The sequence below is a fragment of the Pseudophryne corroboree genome, chromosome 7 (genome assembly GCF_028390025.1).
Source record: "Pseudophryne corroboree isolate aPseCor3 chromosome 7, aPseCor3.hap2, whole genome shotgun sequence".
Classification (NCBI taxonomy): Eukaryota; Metazoa; Chordata; class Amphibia; order Anura; family Myobatrachidae; genus Pseudophryne; species Pseudophryne corroboree.
In genome coordinates this window covers 199009701-199030658 of record NC_086450.1, presented here as the reverse complement: position 1 = coordinate 199030658, position 20958 = coordinate 199009701, and the positions used below count along the sequence as shown (strand labels likewise).

Below are 20958 nucleotides of genomic sequence, written 5' to 3'. Positions count from 1 at the left end.
GATACTACTTGCAGAACCTAGGGATCCACCTGTGGGCAAGCCCACTGGTCCCTGAAGTTCCCGAGACGCGCCCCCACCGCACCTGTCTCCACCTGTGGAGCCCCAGCGTCATGCGGTGGACTCAGAGGAAGCGGGGGAAGATTTTTGATCCTGGGAACTGGCTGTCTGGTGCAGCTTTTTCCTTCTTCCCTTGTCTCTGTGCAGAAAGGAAGCGCCTTTGACCCGCTTGCTTTTCTGAAGCCGAAAGGACTGTACCTGCAAATACGGTGCTTTCTTAGGCTGTGAGGAAACCGGAGGTAAAAAAATTTCTTCCCAGCTGTTGCTGTGGATACGAGGTCCCAGAGACCATCCCCAAACAATTCCTCACCCTTATAAGGCAGAATCTCCATGTGCCTTTTAAAGGCAGCATCACCTGTCCACTGCCGGGTCTCTAATACCCTCCTGGCAGAATGGACATTGCATTAATTCTGGATGCCAGCCGGCAAATATCCCTCTGTGCATCCCTCATATATAAGACGACGTCTTTAATATGCTCTATGTTAGCAAAATATTATCCCTGTCTAGGGTATTAATATTATCTGACAGGGTATCAGACCACGCTGCAGCAGCACTATTTATGCTGAGGCAATTGCAGGTCTCAGTATAGTACCTGAGTGTGTATATACAGACTTCAGGATAGCCTCCTGCTTTTTATCAGCAGGCTCCTTCAAAGTGGCCGTATCCCAAAACGGCAGTGCCACCTTTTTTGACAAACGTGTGAGCGCCTTATCCACCCTAGGGGATATCTCCCAACGTGACCTATCCTCTGGCGGGAAAGGGTACGCCAGCAGTAACTTTTTTAAAAATTACAATTTTTTGAGCCCCTGATGGCCTTTGAGACGCCTAGGCAGGCGCGGGCTGAGAAGCCGGCTGTCCCACAGCTGTTTAGTCATCCAGCCTTTTATGTAAGGAGTTGACATTGTCGGTTAATACCTTCCACCTATCCATCCACTCTGGTGTCGGCCCCACAGGGGGCGACATCCCATTTATCGGCCTCTGCTCCGCCTCCACATAACCTTCCTCATCCAACATGTCGACACAGCCGTACCGACACACCGCACACACACAGGGAATGCTCTGACTGAGGACAGGACCCCACAAAGTCCTTTGGGGAGACAGAGAGAGAGTATGCCAGCACACACCAGAGCACTATATAATGCAGGGATTAACACTATAACTGAGTGATTTTTCCCCCAATAGCTGCTTGTATACACATATTGCGCCTAAATTTAGTGCCCCCCCTCTCTTTTTAACCCTTTGAGCCTGAAAACTATAGGGGAGATCCTGGGGAGCTGTCTTCCAGCTGCACTGTGAAGAAAAAATGGCGCCAGTGTGCTGAGGGAGATAGCCCCGCCCCTTTTTTCGGCGAACCTTTCTCCCGCTTTTTTCATGGATTCTGGCAGGGGTAACTTATCACATATATAGCCCTGGGACTATATATTGTGATGATTTGCCAGCCAAGGTGTATTATATTGCCCTCAGGGCGCACCCCCCCCAGCGCCCTGCACCCATCAGTGACCGGAGTGTGAGGTGTGCATGAGGGGCAATGGCGCACAGCTGCAGTGCTGTGCGCTACCTTGTTGAAGACAGAAGTCTTCTGCCGCCGATTTTTCGGAACACTTCTTTCTTCTGGCTCTGTAAGGGGGCCGGCGGCGCGGCTCCGGGACCGAACATCGAGGTCGGGTCCTGTGGTCGATCCCTCTGGAGCTAATGGTGTCCAGTAGCCTAAGAAGCCCAAGCTACCACCAGTTAGGTAGGTTCGCTTCTTCTCCCCTTAGTCCCTCGCTGCAGTGAGTCTGTTGCCAGCAGATCTCACTGTAAAATAAAAAACCTAAAATATACTTTCTTTCTAGGAGCTCAGGAGAGCCCCTAGTGTGCATCCAGCTCAGCCGGGCACAAGATTCTAACTGAGGTCTGGAGGAGGGTCATAGTGGGAGGAGCCAGTGCACACCAGGTAGTCCTAAAGCTTTCTTTAGTTGTGCCCAGTCTCCTGCGGAGCCGCTATTCCCCATGGTCCTTACGGAGTCCCAGCATCCACTTAGGACGTCAGAGAAAAGCAAACATACAAAAAAAACTGTCACTGGATCTGTCCTTCCATTTAAGTATTCTGGTTATACAGTGTATAAAATGAACATGGTGATTAAATGAACATGGGTAGAATTACCAGAGATTGAGTTCTCCTTCTCAAACTAGTCAGGGTAAAGGTGCATACACACGGTGAGATATTGTCTATGCGATTTCCCTTGAACTCCCCCAGAGCCCAGAAGCACCGATATTGTCTATACACACGGTGCGATTTTGACTATCGCATACTTTGAACTAGATAGTCAAGATTGACTTGCCTGCACAGTCTATTTTTTCTTGTGATACCGATCCCACGGGGCCGCGCATCGGTATCGCATCAGTACACACGGTGCGATTTGCGGTAACTTTCCTTACAGTTTTGACTATATAGTCAAATCGGAAGGTTACATCGCACAGTGTGTATGCACCTTTAGATTTTGAGGTAGGACGGAGCTACACACTGTACCATGGTGGCATTTCTCATGGTCCATCAGCCTACTATAACTAAGGGGTTTATGTACTATGAAGGGAGATAAAGTGGAGAGAGATAAAGTACCAACCAATCAGTTCCTGTCATTTTTCAAGCACAGCCTGTAACATGGCAGCTAGGAGCTGATTGGCTGGTACTTTATCTCTCTCCCATGCTTTGTAAAAAGATCCCTAAATATGCACATGGACGACTTGTACTGTGTATCCACAAGTAGGGTTCAAATGTGCTAAGAAAAAGTCTTCCATCTACATTTTCTTTAGGGATTACCACACTTCCTTCGTCCCAGGAATGTAACTAGGGGTCTGGGCGCACCAAGGCAAAGTGAAGGATTTGACAGCCCAGCCCCATCATCATTAATATAATCATTTTTTATTATAACTTTGCCTTCTGTGCTGTATAGAGCATGCTATTGGAGACCCTGGACTGAAGGATGAATATACATTTGGGGGAGGTTGGACAATGAACTTAGTGGTTATTATGGGAAACTGAGGATGAGACTGTGCAGTAATAGAGGCAGAAGGGCAAGAGTGTTGGGCGGGAAAGTGGGCAGGACAGGAGAGCTGTAGAAGGATAGCAGAGACAGTCAGAGAGTAGAGAGGTGGGCATGACCTAAAGCAGAATCAACAAAGAGGCGGCATTATCTTGTGGAGCCCATAAGCTCCAAGCAACATTAAGGCATTTCTGCACAAAGCTGTCTAAAAAAAACACTAGTTATTTATTCCATGGCCTAATCCAGGGGTGGCCAACCAGTCAGAGGCAAAGAGCCAGAAAAGATCTGTAGTCAAGGGGAAGAGCCACCATCATGCGTGCGCCGAAGGCGAGTGTGCACAAATGGGGGCGTAGTCTAGTTGTCACAAAGCCTCACCCCATTTTTGTGCGCGCACCTTTTGGTGTGACGTTTGTAGGAGTATGACCTTGTGTCATAAACCCATTTTTAGTCATGTTGTACAGTGCCACATACATATAATGCCCTAGTACAGTGCCACATACATATAAAAACGCCAAACGGGTGCCTCCACAGTACCAGATACATATATGCCCCCACAGTGCTAGATAAATATATGCCCCCACAGTGCCAGATACATATGTGCTCCACAGTGCCAGGTACACATATGCTCCACAGTGCCAGGTACACATATGCTCCACAGTGCCAGGTACACATATGCTCCACAGTGCCAGATACATATATGTCCCCAGTGTCAGATAAATATATGCCCCACAGTGCCAGACACACATGCCCCCACAGTGCCAGATAAATATATGCCCCACAGTGCCAGACACACATGCCCCCACAGTGCCAGATACATATGCCTCCACAGTGCCAGATACATATGCCTCCACAGTGCCAGATACACATGTCCCCACAGTGCCAGATATGCCCCACGATGCCAGATATGCCCCCAGTGCCATATACATATATGCCCCCAGTGCCAGATATGCCCTCAGTGCCACATACACATGTCCCAACAGTGCCACATATGTCCCCAGTGCCAGCTACATATATGTCCCCGCAGTGCCGGATATGCCCCCAGTGCCAGATACATATGTCCTCACAGTAACAGATATACCCCCAGTGCCAGATACATATGTCCCCGCAGTGCCAGATATGCCCCCAGTGCCAGCTACATATGTCCCCGCAGTGCCAGATACATATGTCCCCGCAGTGCCAGATATGCCCCCAGTGCCAGATACATATGTCCCTGCAGTGCCAAATATGCCCCCAGTTCCAGATACATATGTCCCTGCAGTGCCAGATATGCCCCCAGTGCCAGCCAGATATGCCCCCAGTGCCAGCCAGATATATATGTCCCCGCAGTGCCAGATATGCCCCCAGTGCCATATATGCCCCCAGTGCCAGCCAGCTATGCCCCCAGTGCCAGACACATATGTCCCCGCAGTGCCAGATATGCCCACAGTGCCAGCCAGATATGCCTCCAGTGCCAGGTACATATGTCCCTGCAGTGCCAGATACATATGTCCCTGCAGTGCCAGATATGCCCCCACAGTGCAGTTCCGTCTCCCCCAGAGCTGCTCACCACGCTGCTGCTGCGTATGAGGGGAGGAGAGCGCAGCATGCGCCTCTCCTGCCCCTCAGTCTCACTCTAAGGCGGCGGTGACTATCTTCAATTCGGCGCCGGGCCGTGAGCCAATCAGAGCTCACGATTCGGCAGCCAATCAGGACCCTTAGCTGCCGGTCCGTGAGTGCTGATTGGCTCACGGTCCGGCGCTGAATTGAAGATAATCACCACCGCCGGAGGAGACCTTATACCTGTGTGTGCCGGGTTGTGTGTCGGGCAGCGGTGGCCGGGAGCGGAGCGAGCCGCATGCGGAGGATGAAAGAGCCGCATGCGGCTCAAGAGCCGCGGGTTGGCCACCGCTGGCATAATCAATCTACCAGCACGCCTGGCGAGCAGATAGATATCTTTGTCATCAGGTAGGTTGCATGATAAGTCCAGCTGCACTTGAGGGGGTGACTTTCAGCGATTTAGGGGCGCAAAAATTAAATTATATCTTTGCTCCTCAAGCAAAAAGGTTGTGGCGCCCCTGATAGGATAAACCAAATTTTTGGAGTTGGTTGTGAATTAAATGAGGCAGGATGGCGCCGTCCTGAGAAGGGGCGAATTTAGGGGTTAGGGGCCCCTAGGCACAACAGTGACGGTCGCCCCTCTGCCTTATTTTATTAATTACTTTCATTGATTAGTTTTAATTCCTCATTTGATAATTGGCAATTTAATAGAACAATAAAATAAAAAAACATGAACTATGATAGTTCATTTTATTTTTAATTATGTATACATATTTACTAAGTACGACAGCTTACAGGGGCAGTATATGTGCATGTACTACCCATTTATAATCAACTCATGATGGCGTAAGGTACAGTAGAGTGGAAATAATTTGCAGTTACTGGTAATTTTCGGGCTGACAGTAACAACATAAGCATTGAAGTTCCTCGTGTGCCTAATGGGAAATTTCCCACTGGTCCTGAGGATGGTAAGAGGCCAATCAAACAGAGGTCAGCTACAGTATACATTCCTGGTCTAATGTAGACTTGGCATAGTTATCTTGCTCATGTAAATAGCAATGTGGTACGGCTAAGTGCCACAACGCCGTGGACATCAATAACCCCACTCGTTTGTAGCTGGTATAGTTTGAACAGGCCAATTCTAGCACGTTTGTTATTTCTAACAAACAGGCGGGCAGAAGTTAGAGAATCACTGCATTTTAAAAGGACATTAACCACCTGCAGAGAGTACTGTATCATTGTTTGGGGAAACAGACCATTTTGGCTGTATCCAAATCGGGCAACCGGAGATGGCTCCACTACTTTAAATCACTGCCTATGTTGGTAGATTTTTTTTGTCAATATTAGACCTATGGAGATTGTAACGGTTTTTAGAAATTAAAACTCCTAGGTATGAATGATCCCCTCAGCCCATGTAATGGATAGATTTGCTGCCCAAGAGGGATGGGTAAACACTTTCTTTAAGTAGAGGCCCCTGACTTTTCAAATATTAATTTACAATCAATTTTGATATCAAATTCTTCCATTCTCAGAACAATAGGTATTATAGATGATCTGGCATTGGAAATATACTGTACATTAGTACATTATCTGCAAATACTGTGAACTTAACCAGTGCAACACCAATGAGTATACCCTTACATACGGGCAATGCTGTACATGTAAAGTAAGAGAGAGAGCAGCCCTGGCAGGTGTCAGGGCACATTATTATGTCACTGCAGGTTCCATAGATTAATAGGGTAGATGATGGTGTATAGTATTTAAACACACTAGTATAAGAGGAGGCACAGATGGTGGGAAGAGAATGTCACAGAATATGCGGTTGAAAGAAGGATGATTCTACAGACAAAAAAATTATGGTCATTCATTCTCTGTTACAGAACAATCCCACTGTCACGCAGTACTCACTAATACTAGAGAAACATTTTCCTAACATCCTTCTTGGTATTTTGACACTAAACATGGTAATACCAGAAGGAATGCAACACCAGTCTCACCACGTCTGTGAAGGACAGTTACTGTATTGGAGAACATTTGTCAAGACGTTTAAATAATCCACCTAAAATATGATTGCTCTGATAGGAGGAAACATACTGAATATACGAATACTATATGAAAGTTTTGATGTTTAACACTGCATTTGTCATGTATGAGTAAGCTATTTTCCTCTGCTGTCACTTGACACACATCTGGTAGCCCCTCAGGTTCATGTGTGTGTCGGTCATGCAGCTTTGTAGCCGACGTTCACCTCTCACATCAATGGCACGTGGTGCTCTGCGGTTTCCACATAGGTTATTTGCAATGGTGCCTTTTTTTCCAGTCACGATACAACTTCACCAAAGCAGCACGCGAACAGGGTATGAACTGAAAAATGCCAGGGTAAGAACTGAAAACCAATAGTAAAGAAACAAGAGAAAATAGTTCGAATGAAGTTTCAGTAATGCAGGAGACTCCATGGCAGAGCATTTCTGACTTCTGGATTATCCTGTCCCTGGAGCCGTTAATGTAAAGACTTGGCCCAGATACAGTATGAAACACAATCGAACTGATACAGGTTGAATAAGACAAATGTTGGCATTGTGTAATTTATCGTCACATTGGCCTACTCGGCTTCAGCACTAAGCTCCATCCTCTGAAGTAAAACCTTATTTTTCTATATTCGTAAACGTTAAAGATCTTATCAGACAATCTTCAACTGTATAGGAAACCTAAACTCACAGCGCTGGAATAAACACAGAGCCCCCCGGGGAGTCAGTACGTTTTGATCTTCTTGGGGTGAATTCTCTCATTTGACTTGTTCTTTCCCAACCCTTTTACTCACAATTCCTCCATTTATTATTTTGCTGGTAACTGCAAAGATATTAAAATAACCCTTTGTCTGGCAGGCTGCCTTATAAAATAAATTTTATCCAAGCCACAAGGATCCTATCAAGAACTCCTGCTGGTGTGGTCAAAGTACTCGTCGGACTGGTCTCAGAGATAAAAGCCGGACCGGAGAGCGATTTGGAAACAATTATTGAAACCCCGGGGGGAGAGAGAGAGGGGAAAGACCGGAGTGTGTTGTGGTTGGAGAGGATTTCACACAGAAGTGCCAGACTGACTGAAAACTGTGTAATAGTCAAATAAATATATAATTTATAGAAACGTTGGCCCATTCTCTTTAAGTCTAGTGATTTGGGCATAATCGTATTAAAAAACAGTCTTTTAAAGGAACATTATATTGTTTAGGGGTGCGCTGTACCAAAGATTTTTAGTGCAGCCTTATTGGATGACTGGTCAACTTCACCCAAACATAATAAAATGTACTTTTGGATGGTGCTAGGTCAAAAGCGGACATACCTGCACTACCCTGATACTTGGAGGAAGCGCATCCTGCCGAAAATCTGACTTTTCAGATACAGCTGTGGCATTGTCAGAAAAGTCAAGAGACAGGTGACAAGATCTCCTTCTTGAACCATCAATGAGAGACATCACCTGATGTGCCCAATTGGGCAGTGCAGGTTAATGAAGTTTCACATTATTAACTCCAGGGGCCAAATGTAATAGAGTGAGAGTTTCAAAAAGTGAGAGATTTGGCAAGGTTTTGCAGCTGTTTTTTTTAAAGTGGCAATCATTTATACCCCTTTTACATTCGCAGGCTCGGGTCATTCCCGGGAATGTGTCCCGGAATATTTCCCGGGAATTACCCTTTTACATTAGCGGCCCGACCCGGCAATATGCCGGGTCAGTGACGTCACGCTGACTCTACCGGAGGCGGTGCTTGGAGATAATCTTCTCCAAGCACCGCCTCCTCCTATGCAGAGAACGGGTGCCGGGTCGCCTTGAGACGGTATACCCATTCACACTGCACAGCTTCCCGGGATGGTCCCGTATTCAACCCTGGTCGAGACCTGGATTGAAATCCCGGGATGCTCGTCCCGGGAAATTGTAAGTGTACCCTTTTACACTGACAAAAATCCTGGGATGATGCGCGTTCACGTGCAAAATCCCGGGATAAAGTTGTCAGTGTAAAAGGGGTATTACACAGCAAGATCAACCTGGTTTTGCAGTGTAAATGATTGCCACTTTAAAAAAAACCTGAAAAACCTCACCAAATCTCTCACTTTCTGAAACTCTACCTCTATTACATTTGGCCCCATGTAGCGCATCTTAGAGGGTGTCGTGATTAATTAAAAAAATATATCGAAAATGTTGTTTGCTTCTGACTTCTCATTTTACAAACTTTCAAGAATAATATTCATAATCTTAATCAGCAGAATTTACAGTATTGCTGAATACTTTGCATAATATTCTATAAGCTCAGCTGGAGCGTCCAGTGCCTTGGACCCAGTCATATCCTGCTTCAGAGTCTCAAATGATCTAACCACTATGCCTGAGCACTGACCACGATGACCAATTGCTAAACTGGTCCCATATGAGACATTAGAGACATACTGTGCAGCCATTCTGTTCTAGCACCTGGGCACAGCGGAGGTGAAGTCAGCAGGTAACCACACGCATAGGAAGAGAGTAGTCCGTGACACAAACATTTTATTATTATTATTATCTTTTAATATGGCGCTACAAGGTGTCTGCAGCGCTGTACAAAGTAACAAAATTAATAAAAGTTGCAAAAATACAAACAAAATACAAATAAGTGATGTTGAGGAAGATAGTAGGATGGGAGGACTCACTGTGACCTAAAGCAAGCACTAATGGGTCAGACAAGATGAAGAAGGGAGCACACTGCAATCACTGGGCCTGTAACGTGACTCATTATGTGATTCATTATGGGACATTGTGCACATGTGGTGATATTGGGCACTTGGAGTGTAGGCGTTATTAGTGCTATAACAGAGCAATGGAGCGAAAGAGAGCTACTGTACAAACTAGACACAAGCCACGGTGCCTCTAGTCATAGAGGTGTAGGTGATTAGCATTCCTTTATTCTCCTGCACTATTACCCAAAACATTCATCATCCAACATTCCTAATTTCTGTCATTCATTTGGAAATACTCCCTTAGTTTGGCTGCTTTCCAATAACCAGCAGAATTGTGCTGATTGTGTGCGTCAGTCAGGGAAATGAAGAGATAGAAAACATTTGTATAATATTTTGAAGCAAAACTAAGAAGCAGGTAAAAAAATCCCCAGCGGCTATCTCACTGCTTAGAGCTTAGCATGATGAATATTATTTACTGAGATCCCTTTACTAAATTATATAGGAGAATAGAAACAAGCACTGACCGAGGGTAATGTAAGTGTAAAGAATATTAATGATACAGCGACAACTGAAAATCATACTGTATATTAAGCATGATGTAAAAACACATTGTTCAGTCACATGCAGACTTTCCACTGACACTTTGCTAAAACCAGAGAAGAGCGAACTTATGGCAAGATTTGCACAATTATAGTTTTGCTGATAATATGCTGTGTCAGAGGGGTGCAATGTTCCAGCGACACAATCTCAGAGATCCGCTCCAAGTAATTTATAGTCTATGAACAGAGCTGGGATGATAAAGTGAATTCCCTCTGCTCTGATTTGGTTGTATTACAGAGAAGTCCATGTGCAACGTAAATAGAGGTCATTCAACACGTAACACTGAAGGCTGGAGAAATACACAAAATGATACTGCCAAATTCATAATGAAGTGAACATTGTGCCTTTACAGGTCCTGTGTCACTGCATGCACTACAGCTGCAGGTGTCAAGTAATTGACAGTCTGCAGCTGTATGGGGGTGGGAAGGGAGTGGCAATGGCCTTCGTTTTCCAAAATGGAGGCATGTCACCTCCGATTTTAGGGAATGCCGAGGCCAGTATCTCTGTCTCCCAATGTAGATTTCCTGGACGATTGGAAGGAGCTGTGGCGGCCGACTTGTAGCCTGCCAATGGTGTCGCAGGTGATCCGATGCTGCATCCTCAAACGTAGCACTGGATCATTAATACATACAGGAAGTGTCTACTTATATCAAACGCCTCCTGCTGCATTACAATATCTGTGCATTGCTGCTGCTTTCAGGTAAGCTGCAGGGATGCACAATCCAACTACATCTAAATCAGGCCCACAGTTCATAAAACAGTTTAGAAAATCTCATCTTAAGCTAAAAAGTAAAGCTTCAATTATTTATCCCCGCAACCCCCACCAGAGTCCTCAAGATAGTGAGAAATGTGTGTTTTCAGCTAAAATGATAAAATATAGCATGACATTTATAATTATTGTTGTCATTGTTAATGCTACAATACATAACTGTTAATAGTGGAAGCACGGTACTTGCACTGTGGTCCTGAATGTGAAGTGGCCCACTGAAACGTTCTAGCCATTTAGAGAAACATGTACCATATTGCCAGGAGCATTGGCACATGTGTGTGCGGAATAACAGACTGCATCTTGTGTGGAATGAATTACCATGTACTAACATATATTTCAATATTGTAGCCCTTACTATTTTGTTATCGGGTTTTGGCAGTGTGATATTACAGCACATTCATTCTCTGTCCAAGTGAAACATTAAATGCAATAAATACAGTATATGTAAAAATTAAATCTGAAATGTATCAGACTAGAAAATATTGTCTCCACTTGTGTATGTAACCCATTCACTGCAGTGAGTAATAGCTCCCCGTGGACTGCGATAATGCCCCCAAACATTCAAGTTACTATTAATAGATTGTCTCAGATCCCACTGATTTTAGGTCACTGTGTTCACAATAATGGATTTCCAAAGGGAAAAGGTTTCAAATAGCCAAATAAATGAATGTTACCCCCACACACTGTAAGCGATAATTTATATACTGAAAAAATAATAACCAAAATGAAATCGGAGACATCTCTTCCCCTAATGTAATGATTTATCTGGTTAGGCAGACTTCTAGGGCTCATAAATCAAGTTGGTCAGAAGTGTTTTCTTCTGTATGATAAGTGGGGAATGAGTATGGACCTTAGCAGGCTATGGTATTAAAGGTGTGAGAGGGGAATACTGAATGGAGTGCCTACTTTAAATAAGTATCTCATGATCCCCATCACTTGTTAGGATAGGACTCCCTTTCTGTAATATTGATTGAGCCCACAAAATGGCTGCCCCACTCCCTGAGTGTCAGCAAGAACACATCTGACACCTCGGAGATGACCGGAGGGAAAACCAATATATGTCGAACACGTTTGGGCCACGGACCTTTCTTTATATCTTTAACTGCTCACCCCTGATGTAGATCCAATCAGTAAGTCTCTTCCTTTACCACTTACCTATTACCACAGATATTAATATTTATTTTATTTATTAACAGTTTCTTACATAGCGCAGCATATTCCGTTGCCCTTTACAATTAGAACAACAGTAATAGAACAAAACTGGGTAACAACAGACAGACATAGGTAGGAAGGCCCTGCTCGGAAGCTTATAATCTATAGGGAAATAAGCATTGATACACAAGGATAGATGCTACCTATTCCATAATGGTCCACTAGATTGCTAGGTTCTTAATGGGTTGTATGATATGATCACCCAGCAATGTTGGCCAAGTGTCAGGAGGGCGTGAGAGTAAAGAAAGACAAGATATGTGATGTTATGTGTACTGTACAGAGAGGATGTAATTAGATAGGGAAGCACTGAAGGTTATGTGGGTGGGTCTGGAATTTGATAGGCTTGTCTGAAGAGTTGAGTTTTCAGGGAACGTTTAAAGGTTTGGAGACTAGAGGCGAGTCTTATTGTGCGTGGGAGGGCATTCCACAGAGTAGGTGAAGCCCGGATAAAGTCCTGTAATTTTGAGTGTGAACAAGTAATGCATGTGGCTGAGAGACGTAGATCTTGTGCAGAGCGGAGAGGTCGGGTAGGGAGATATTTTGAGATGAGTGAAGAGATGTATGTTGGTGCAGTTTGGTTAATAGCCTTGTATGTGAGTAAAAGTATTTTATATTTAATACGATAGAATACTGGTAACCAATGGAGGGACTGACAGAGCGGATCTGCAGACGATGAACGTCTAACGAGGAAGATTAGCCTCGCAGCTGCATTCAAAATGGATTGTAGTGGCGAGAGCCTATGTTTGAGAAGACCGGTCAGGAGACTATTACAATAATCAATGCGGGAGATAATGAGAGCATGGATTAGAGTTTTTGCTGTGTCTTGTGTAAGATATGGTCGTATTTTGGATACGTTTCTTAAGATGTATGTAACATGATCTTGAGACAGATTGAATGTGGGGAACAAAGGACAGCTCAGAGTCAAGAATGACACCTAGGCAGCGAGCTTGTGGGGTAGGGATGATTGCCAAGTTCTCAACAGTGATAGAAATATCAGGTTGGAAACTACTATTGGCCGGTCGAAATATAATTAATTCTGTTTTGGAAATATTAAGTTTGAGGTGGCGAGATGTCATCCAAGATGAAATGGCAGAAAGGCATTCAGTGACAATACAGATGGTGACAAATCTGGGGAGGATAGGTAGATTTGAGTATCATCCGCATACAGATGGTACTGTAATCCGAAAGAGTTGATTAGTTTGCCAAGAGATGTGGTATAGATAGAGAAAAGCAGAGGACCTAAGACTGAGCCTTGCGGTACTCCAACTGAGAGAGGTAGCGAAGAGGAGGTGGAATCAGAGAAACGAACACTGAAGGAGCGATTAGGTAGAAAGAGTACCAAGAAAGGGCTGTGTACTGAATACCTAGGGATTGTAGTGTTTGTATGAGAAGAGAGTGGTCAACAGTGTCAATAGCAGCAGAGAGATCAAGGAGAATAAGTAGTGAGTAATGGCCTTTAGATTTAGTAGTGACCAAATCATTCACTACCTTACTCAGTGCTGTCTCTGTGGAGTGTTGGGCACAAAATCCTGACTGAAGTGGGTCCAGTAGGCTGTGTGAGTTAAGAAAGTGTGTGAGGCGAGTGTAGGCAAATCTCTCAAGTAGCTTGGAGGGGCATGGTAGCTGAGAGATGGGACAGTAGTTTGAGAGAGTGTTAGGGTCAGAGTTTTGTTTTTTTCAGAATTGGAGTAATCACTGCATGCTTGTACAGTGAAGGAAAGATACCAGTAGACAGAGAGAGATTACAGATTTTAGTTAAGGTTGGGATGAGCACAGCAGAGCTTTACTAATTTGTGAGGGTATGGAGTCAAGGGGAGAGTTAGTAGAGTAGGCAGATGAAAAGAGTGCAGATACTTCATCTTCATCAATCTTGTCCTTGAAATAGGAAGCAAGATCTTGCGCACTGACAGTGGCTGGTGGGTTGAGTGAGGGAGGGACAAGAAGTGATTTAAATGTATTAAAAAGTCGCTTGGGGTTAGAAGCTTGAGCAGAGATGAGAGATTGAAAATATGTTTGTTTGGCAGTGTCCAGAGCATTACAATAAGAGTGGTACACGATCTTGTGTGTGAGAAAGTCACTTGTACTACGAGATTTACGCCACTGACCTTCTACTTTACGTGAGAGTTTTTGTAGGTGTCTAGTGTATTTAGAGTGCCACAGTTGACATATAAGTCTACGTGGAGTAGTATGATGGGTAGCTGGAGCCACTTCATCAAGTGCTGTTTCTAGAGTTTGGTTAAGGTGGGACACAGCAGTCTCAGGAGAGGTGAATGTAGAAATTGGTGAGAGCAGTGGTTGCAGAGAGGTAGATAGTTGTTGAAAATTAATAGCGTTAATATTTCTGCGGGTTAGAGGCGGCTTGGTAGACTTCAGGGACATTGAGTTTGAAGTAATGGAGGAGAGCATGCAGGTGATAAGGTTGTGATCTGAGAGAGGGAAAGGAGTGTTAGTGAGTTCATAAACAGAGCATAGTCTGGTGAATACAAGATCAAGGTAGTGGCCCTCCTGATGAGTAGGGGAGACAGTACATTGGGAGAGGCCAAGAGAGGAGGTTCGAGAGAGTAGTTTAGAGGCATGGGGAGATTGTGGACGGTCAATAGATATATTGAAATCGCCCATAATGATGGTGGAGATGTCAGAGAATAGAAAGTGAGGGAGCCAAGCAGAAAAATCTTCCAGAAACTTTTTGGGGTTGCCCAGGTGGGCGATAGATAGTGGCAACACGCAGAGAGAAAGGGGTGAAAAGCCTAATAGAGTGTACTTCAAATGATGTAAATGTGAGTGAGGGAACAGGTGGTAATAGGAATATAAAGTGTCCTACAAGACTTAAGGTCAACTAGATCAGTAAATCGTACAAATAATGCTGCATGTGGCTACTATTGTGGTCGTATTGGTTTCAGTGACTTGCGGTGAGGTTGATGGCTGGGGAATCACTGGCCAGTATTAGAGCCAGATTTACACACACATATACAGGCATTATACAAAGGTGCAGCAGTATAGTTTGCTACCCTATATATTATATCAGTGCCGTAACTAGGTGTGTGCCAGCGGTGCGTTGCACACAGCACATCTGCACTGTGGGCGCACCCACTGGCACAAACATAGGGCCACCCGCACCAGTAGCAGATTTACCGCTAAGCAATTTAAGCAGGTGTTTGTTGCTGCCTGCGGCTAGGTGCCGGCATCCTCTTCCCTGCATATTCCCCTGTATACCCGCCGCACCAGTCTCCCCTCCCCAGCTTCAAGAGTCAGACCCCTGGCCCTACACCTGGAAGCAGCGCGGACTGCTGCTTACCACGCTGTCTGGAGATGCGGGACACACAATCAAGCACCCCGCTGATCATATGCACTAAACCCCCGAACTCGCTGGCAGTGGCGCACGTGCGCGCAGGGGGTGGGGGTTCTGAGTACCCAGAAACCAGGCCGATCCATCACCGCAGTGCATGATTACTTATTTATTTAGTTGTTTTGTTACCCGGGCTGTTAAGTGAGCTGCCGCGCAGCTCCTCATAGCCACGTGTTTGCCGAGGAGTGCAGAAGGGACCAGGCAGCTCCAACGAACCTTTGCGTGGCACTCACACACAGCACACACAGTGCCCTCTTCGGCATGAGTGAGTCCCTCCTTACGCCGGACAGCACAGCGGCCGCTAAATACAAAACTCAGGTCAGGGGCCAGCTTTCTTTCATGCATGGGTGTAGGGCTGGCAGTGTGTGTGTGTTGGGGAAGGGATAAAGCAGCAGCGGTCTGCAGTCAGAGCGAGTGTGTGTGAGCAAACAGTCTGAAGTCCAAAACTGGGAATGCTTGTTAGAATATTATTCTGCAGTCCCAAGTGTGAATAGAAGGGAAGTGGGGAGGGGGACGGTCTAATCAGTGTGAGTGAGTGAGTGAGTGAGTGAGTGAGTGAGTGAGTGTGTGTATGTATATAATCTGCAGTCAGTGTGTGTGTGTGTGTGTGTGTGTGTATAATCTGCAGTCAGTGTGTGTGTGTGTGTGTGTGTGTGTAATCTGCAGTCAGTGTGTGTATGTGTGTGTGTAATCTGCAGTCAGTGTGTGTGTAATCTGCAGTGTGTGTGTGTGTGTGTGTGTGTGTGTGTGTAATCTGCAGTCAGTGTGTGTATGTGCGTGTGTAATCTGCAGTCAGTGTGTGTGTAATCTGCAGTCAGTGTGTGTGTGTGTGTGTGTGTGTGTGTGTGTATAATCTGCAGTCCGAGTGTGTATGGGGAGTGGGGCAGTCTGCAGGCTGAGTGTGTGTGCATTCTGCAGTTAGTGTGCGTGTGGGTGGAGACACCCCACGATCAAGAATGTGTGTATTCTGCAGTCCAAGTGTGTGTGTGTGTGTGTGTGTGTGTGTGTGTGAGATCTATAGTCCGAGTGTGTGTGAGTGTGTGGGGAAAGAGCAGTCTGTAGTCCGAGTGTGTTTCTAATCTTCAAACCGAGGGTGTGTAGGGAGAGGAGGCAGTCTGAGTATGTGTGTGTAATCCATCGTCCGAGTGTGTGATTGTGTGATGGTGGTAAGGGGGCAGTCTGAAATTAATTTTGAGATTATACCTAAACTATGTTAAATTATACACTGTAAAAATATATCTGTGTGTGAGAAGCATGTGGGTGGTAATTTCACATTACACACACGGAACTCCCCCCCCCCCCCCCCCCCCTCACAAATCCTGCATTTGCCCATGGACTGTACTGCAGCTCAGTGCTATCTTACAGCCCGGGCCCTGCTCAGGAGGTCGCCGTCTGCTAGCAGCAGGAGAGGACGGGGGGCTTCTGCAGTGACAGGAACATGCTGGTCGACACTGGCAGGGGATCGCTTAGCTGGGGTGAACGGTGTGATGTGGGAGCTCTCGGCCACAGTATCTACTGCAGCACTGTAGAGTATATGGGGGAGGGAGCGGGGATTGCTAAAACCCCCACAATCAGTCCGCAGTGGCCAGGGATTGGGAGATGGAGTTCCGTAAGTGCTGTGGCCAGCCAGGTCAGTGCTGGGCACATGAAACACCTGACAATGAGCAATACAAGGAAGTGGGAGGAGCTGCATCAAAGAGCACCCAGCCTGGTAAGTATGAGGCTGACATGTCTCTCTCTCTCAACATTTCTCCCCCCTCTCTTTCTCTCTTACAAGCCTCTCTCCCTATGCCTCTTTCCCCCATTCCTCTCCTCTCTTTCTCTCCTCCCATGCCTCTCCCCTCTCTCCCCATACCTCTCTCAACATGCCTCCTGGTAAGTATGAGGCTGCCATGTGTAAGGGGCATCAGGGTGTGAGATGCAATGTCTAACAGGCATTACAGTGTGGTGCACAATGTGTAATGGACATTACAGTATGTGGCATAATGTGTAAAGGGCATTGCGGTGTAAGACATCATTTGTAAGGGGCATTACAGTGTGTGGCGTAATGTGTAAAGGGCATTGCGGTGTGAGACGTAATGTGTAAAGGGCATTACTGTGCGTTTTGAAATGGGCATTACGGAGTGTGGTGTATTGGGTATTACAATGTGTGGCATAATGTGTAAGGCATTATGGTGTGTGTCATAAGGTGTAAGGGGCATTACAATGTGCGGAATAATGTACAATGGGCATAACGGTGTTAGACATAATGTGTAAGGAGCATTACTGTGTGTTGCGTAATGTGTAAGGAGCATTACTGTGTGTTGCGTAATGTGTAAGGAGCATTACTGTGTGTTGCGTAATGTGTAAGGAGCATTACTGTGTGTTGCGTAATGTGTAAGGAGCATTACTGTGTGTTGCGTAATGTGTAAGGAGCATTACTGTGTGTAGCGTAATGTGTAAGGTGCATTACTTTAAGGAGGAAAAATGACAAATATAAGGGCATGAATCAGGAATTAAAATATATTGCTATAGATTGAGGGAGGGGGCCCCAAACTGGTATCTTGCCTAGGGCCCCATGAGGTCTAAATCCGGATCTGTTTATAGCCACTGTACAAACCAGAACTGACAGTGCTGCAGACTGCAGGATAGAGGAATGGAGGGGCCCCTTCTCACCAGTCCATAGTATTGAAAGGTAGGACGTGTGCATATACACCCCCCCCCCCCCCCCCTCCCTCCTGCTTGTTATGGAAGATGCATATGCAGTTAATCCTTAGTCTTTGGACGTGGGCCAGCATTTGCTACTGTATTGAACAATTGTATTTGCACCTTATAGGGACAATACTTGTCTATATGTATTGTTTATGATAATTGGAAGGTTAAAGTCCCTAGGCAGCACTACATTCAACCATATATTTGTACTTCTGGGGTGGGAGTGCACTGCACAATCCAATACTGTAGCTGCTCTTGTACATGGTCCACGGCGCTGCGGCTGGGTGCTGGCATCCTCCCGTACACCTACCACTGCCTCCCTCTCCCCTCCCCCATCTCAGAGTCAGAGTTGCTGCTGCCGAAGCCTGCCGTAATGTGTAAAAGGGAGCTCTGCCTACCGTAATGTGTAAAAGGGAGCTCTGCCTACCGTAATGTGTAAAAAGGGACCCTGCCTGCCGTAATGTGTAAAAGGAGACCCTGCCTTCCCGTAATGTGTAAAAGGAGACCCTGCCTGCCGTAATGTGTAAAAGGGGACTGTGTCTGGCGTAATTTGAATAATGGAGACTACTGTGCAGCATGAATTGGTATTGTTTTATGACCACGCCCCTTCCCATGAAGCCACACCCCTATATTTTTGGCATGCGCATAAGGCGCGCACTGGCCCTATTTTACATATGGGGAGGGGGCGCCGATGCGGTTTCTTGCACACAGCGCTAAAATGTCTAGTTACGGCACTGTATTAGAAGTTTGACTTTAAAAATGATTAGAATAATACAAAGATGTTGATTAGAAGTTATAAATATATCTGTATTATTCTAATCATTTTTATAGATAAAATCTCTGGCGTATACTGGAGTATGACAGGTGAAGCTCTTCCACACCTGCCTACACATTACTGATTGGTTTACAGAGGTAGACATGCACCTGTGGGACCGACATAGTTTGATTCCTGATTATCGAACCATACCTAACAGCCCCAGATTGCAGGTACTTGTCTACTATAGCTTGCTTTGTGGTTATACATGCTCCTAATGTGAGCAGCTAGAGAAGGGAGTAAGTGCTATAAATGTCACAAATTATGGACCCCCAGCTCCTAGGCAGAACAAAAACACTGTAAACTAATACCTACTACAGAAAGGAAGATGACACTATGAACTGGGACAATCTTATAAAGGATATACACTTACTAGCTCGTAATTGACACGTGGGGTGCAGGGAGACGCAATCTGCAAAGAGAGAAAAAAAGGGATTACAAATCTCACACATACACTTCATGTGCACCAGTTAAGTTAACCATTCACATTGGAGATGGCCATACTGAAGGTATGTAATAAATTCTCTATGAGTTTAAAAGCTGAATACGGTTTCATCCCGCTATAGAAATTACAGGTACTTACAGCATAATTAAGACTCATGGTAATTGCAGTTTAGTTTTATCAACAGTCTCATGATATAACACACATCTCATTGCACAAATTTAAACATTTTAGAAGAAAAAAAAATGTCAAGTTAAACTTTCTGTATTGAAGGGAGACTGTACTCCATTCATAACGTGGTTCAAAAGCAAAATAAAATAGCCATAGAGATCTTTCATATATGTAAAATGCAACAGAAATACACTTTTTTGCATTCAAATTTGGCAATTGAGTTGTAAATGGGCGCTCTAAGTAATGGGCGTCTGACAAAGCTATTCAGTTGTTGTCTGTTCTGGGGTAACTGCTGCAGGTATCCATTACTTTGCATTTATTGTGCCCAAAACTATTTCTTCTCGCCACCTCAGGAGGGTGTGAGCAGAAATATGAGCGACCATGAAATTCACACCCATCTGCAACAACAATTGAATTGCTCTGTCGGTCAGCAAAGAAACATTTTCAAAAAAAATATCCCCGATAATGTTATGTATTTACTATTAATCGATCACTAACAGACTTAAATACAAAAAAGCAACCAGTGATTGGAACCAAATAAAATCATTGAAATAATCATGCAACAACGTATACAAGTTAAGTCTTCGCTATTGGATCAGACTTGCTTTGTTTAGCAAAACATACAGTAGCCTAAATCTAATTTTTTACTTTTCAGTATATTGGGGGTCATTCCGAGATGATCGTAGCTGTGCTAAATTTAGCACAGCTACGATCATCACACCGACATGCTGCCTTTGCTGCGGCCTGCCCCCCGTTCAGTTCGGCCACGCCTGCGTTGGCCGGACCGTGCCCACGAAACTGCAGCCAAACGCCGCCGTTCCACCCCCCCCACCCAGCGACCGCCTCTGCCTGTCAATCAGGCAGAGGCAATCGTAGCGGCCCGACGGCCTTCTGACATGCGCAGTTCTGACCTGATCGCACCGCTGCAATAAACTGCAGCGTGCGATTGGGTCAGAATGACCCCCATTGTCCCTTTAAATATATTTATGATAATATACACAATCACATACACCTGTATTTGAAGACACCAGAAACCAGCAGAGGGAAGCACATGGACCAGCTAGTTATTTATTTACCAGAGTCACTAAAATAAATATAACCTTGAACACAAGCAGCGAGGACGCTTGGCATTAAGAACAATCTAGCATTAAAATCAGCTTTGGTTGAAATGAACACAAAAGTGTACCAATGCTACTTAACGGTACTCCTAAGCCATGCAATGTTGGTACTCTGTCAGCTCTATGAACCATTATTTAAAACAAAAACAAAAAAATACTTGGTCTCACCTCCTGAGAGTACTTCACTGGCAACAATTTGGCACTAGTTTTATCAAATTTTTTTCGCACACTATGTGCTTCACCCTCCGCACTCCTTACTGTGAATGGGTTGAACACCAATATATTTAATTTGCACAGAGGCACCAGACAAGGTTGCCCCCTGTCCCCGTTACTTTTTAACCTCACCTTGGACCCCTTCATTAGACATTGCCACCTGTCTGACACTTGGCACGGGATTACAATTGGATCTTACCACCTAAAAGTCTCGGCATATGCCGATGACTTAATGTTATATTTCTCACATCCTTATACAGCTT

The 20958-nt window shown here is 45.1% G+C and overlaps 1 protein-coding gene across 10 annotated transcripts in view; it reads right to left on the bottom strand.

The window, feature by feature from the left end:
- Nucleotides 1–20958, bottom strand: part of TNS1 (tensin 1) — a 937838-nt gene that overhangs the window by 244173 nt on the left and 672707 nt on the right. For all 10 annotated transcript variants that reach the window (XM_063933939.1, XM_063933936.1, XM_063933946.1 and 7 more), the window contains one exon: nucleotides 19125–19163. In XM_063933939.1, the coding sequence (XP_063790009.1) occupies nucleotides 19125–19163 (39 nt within the window). The remainder of the gene's footprint in view (nucleotides 1–19124; nucleotides 19164–20958) is intronic.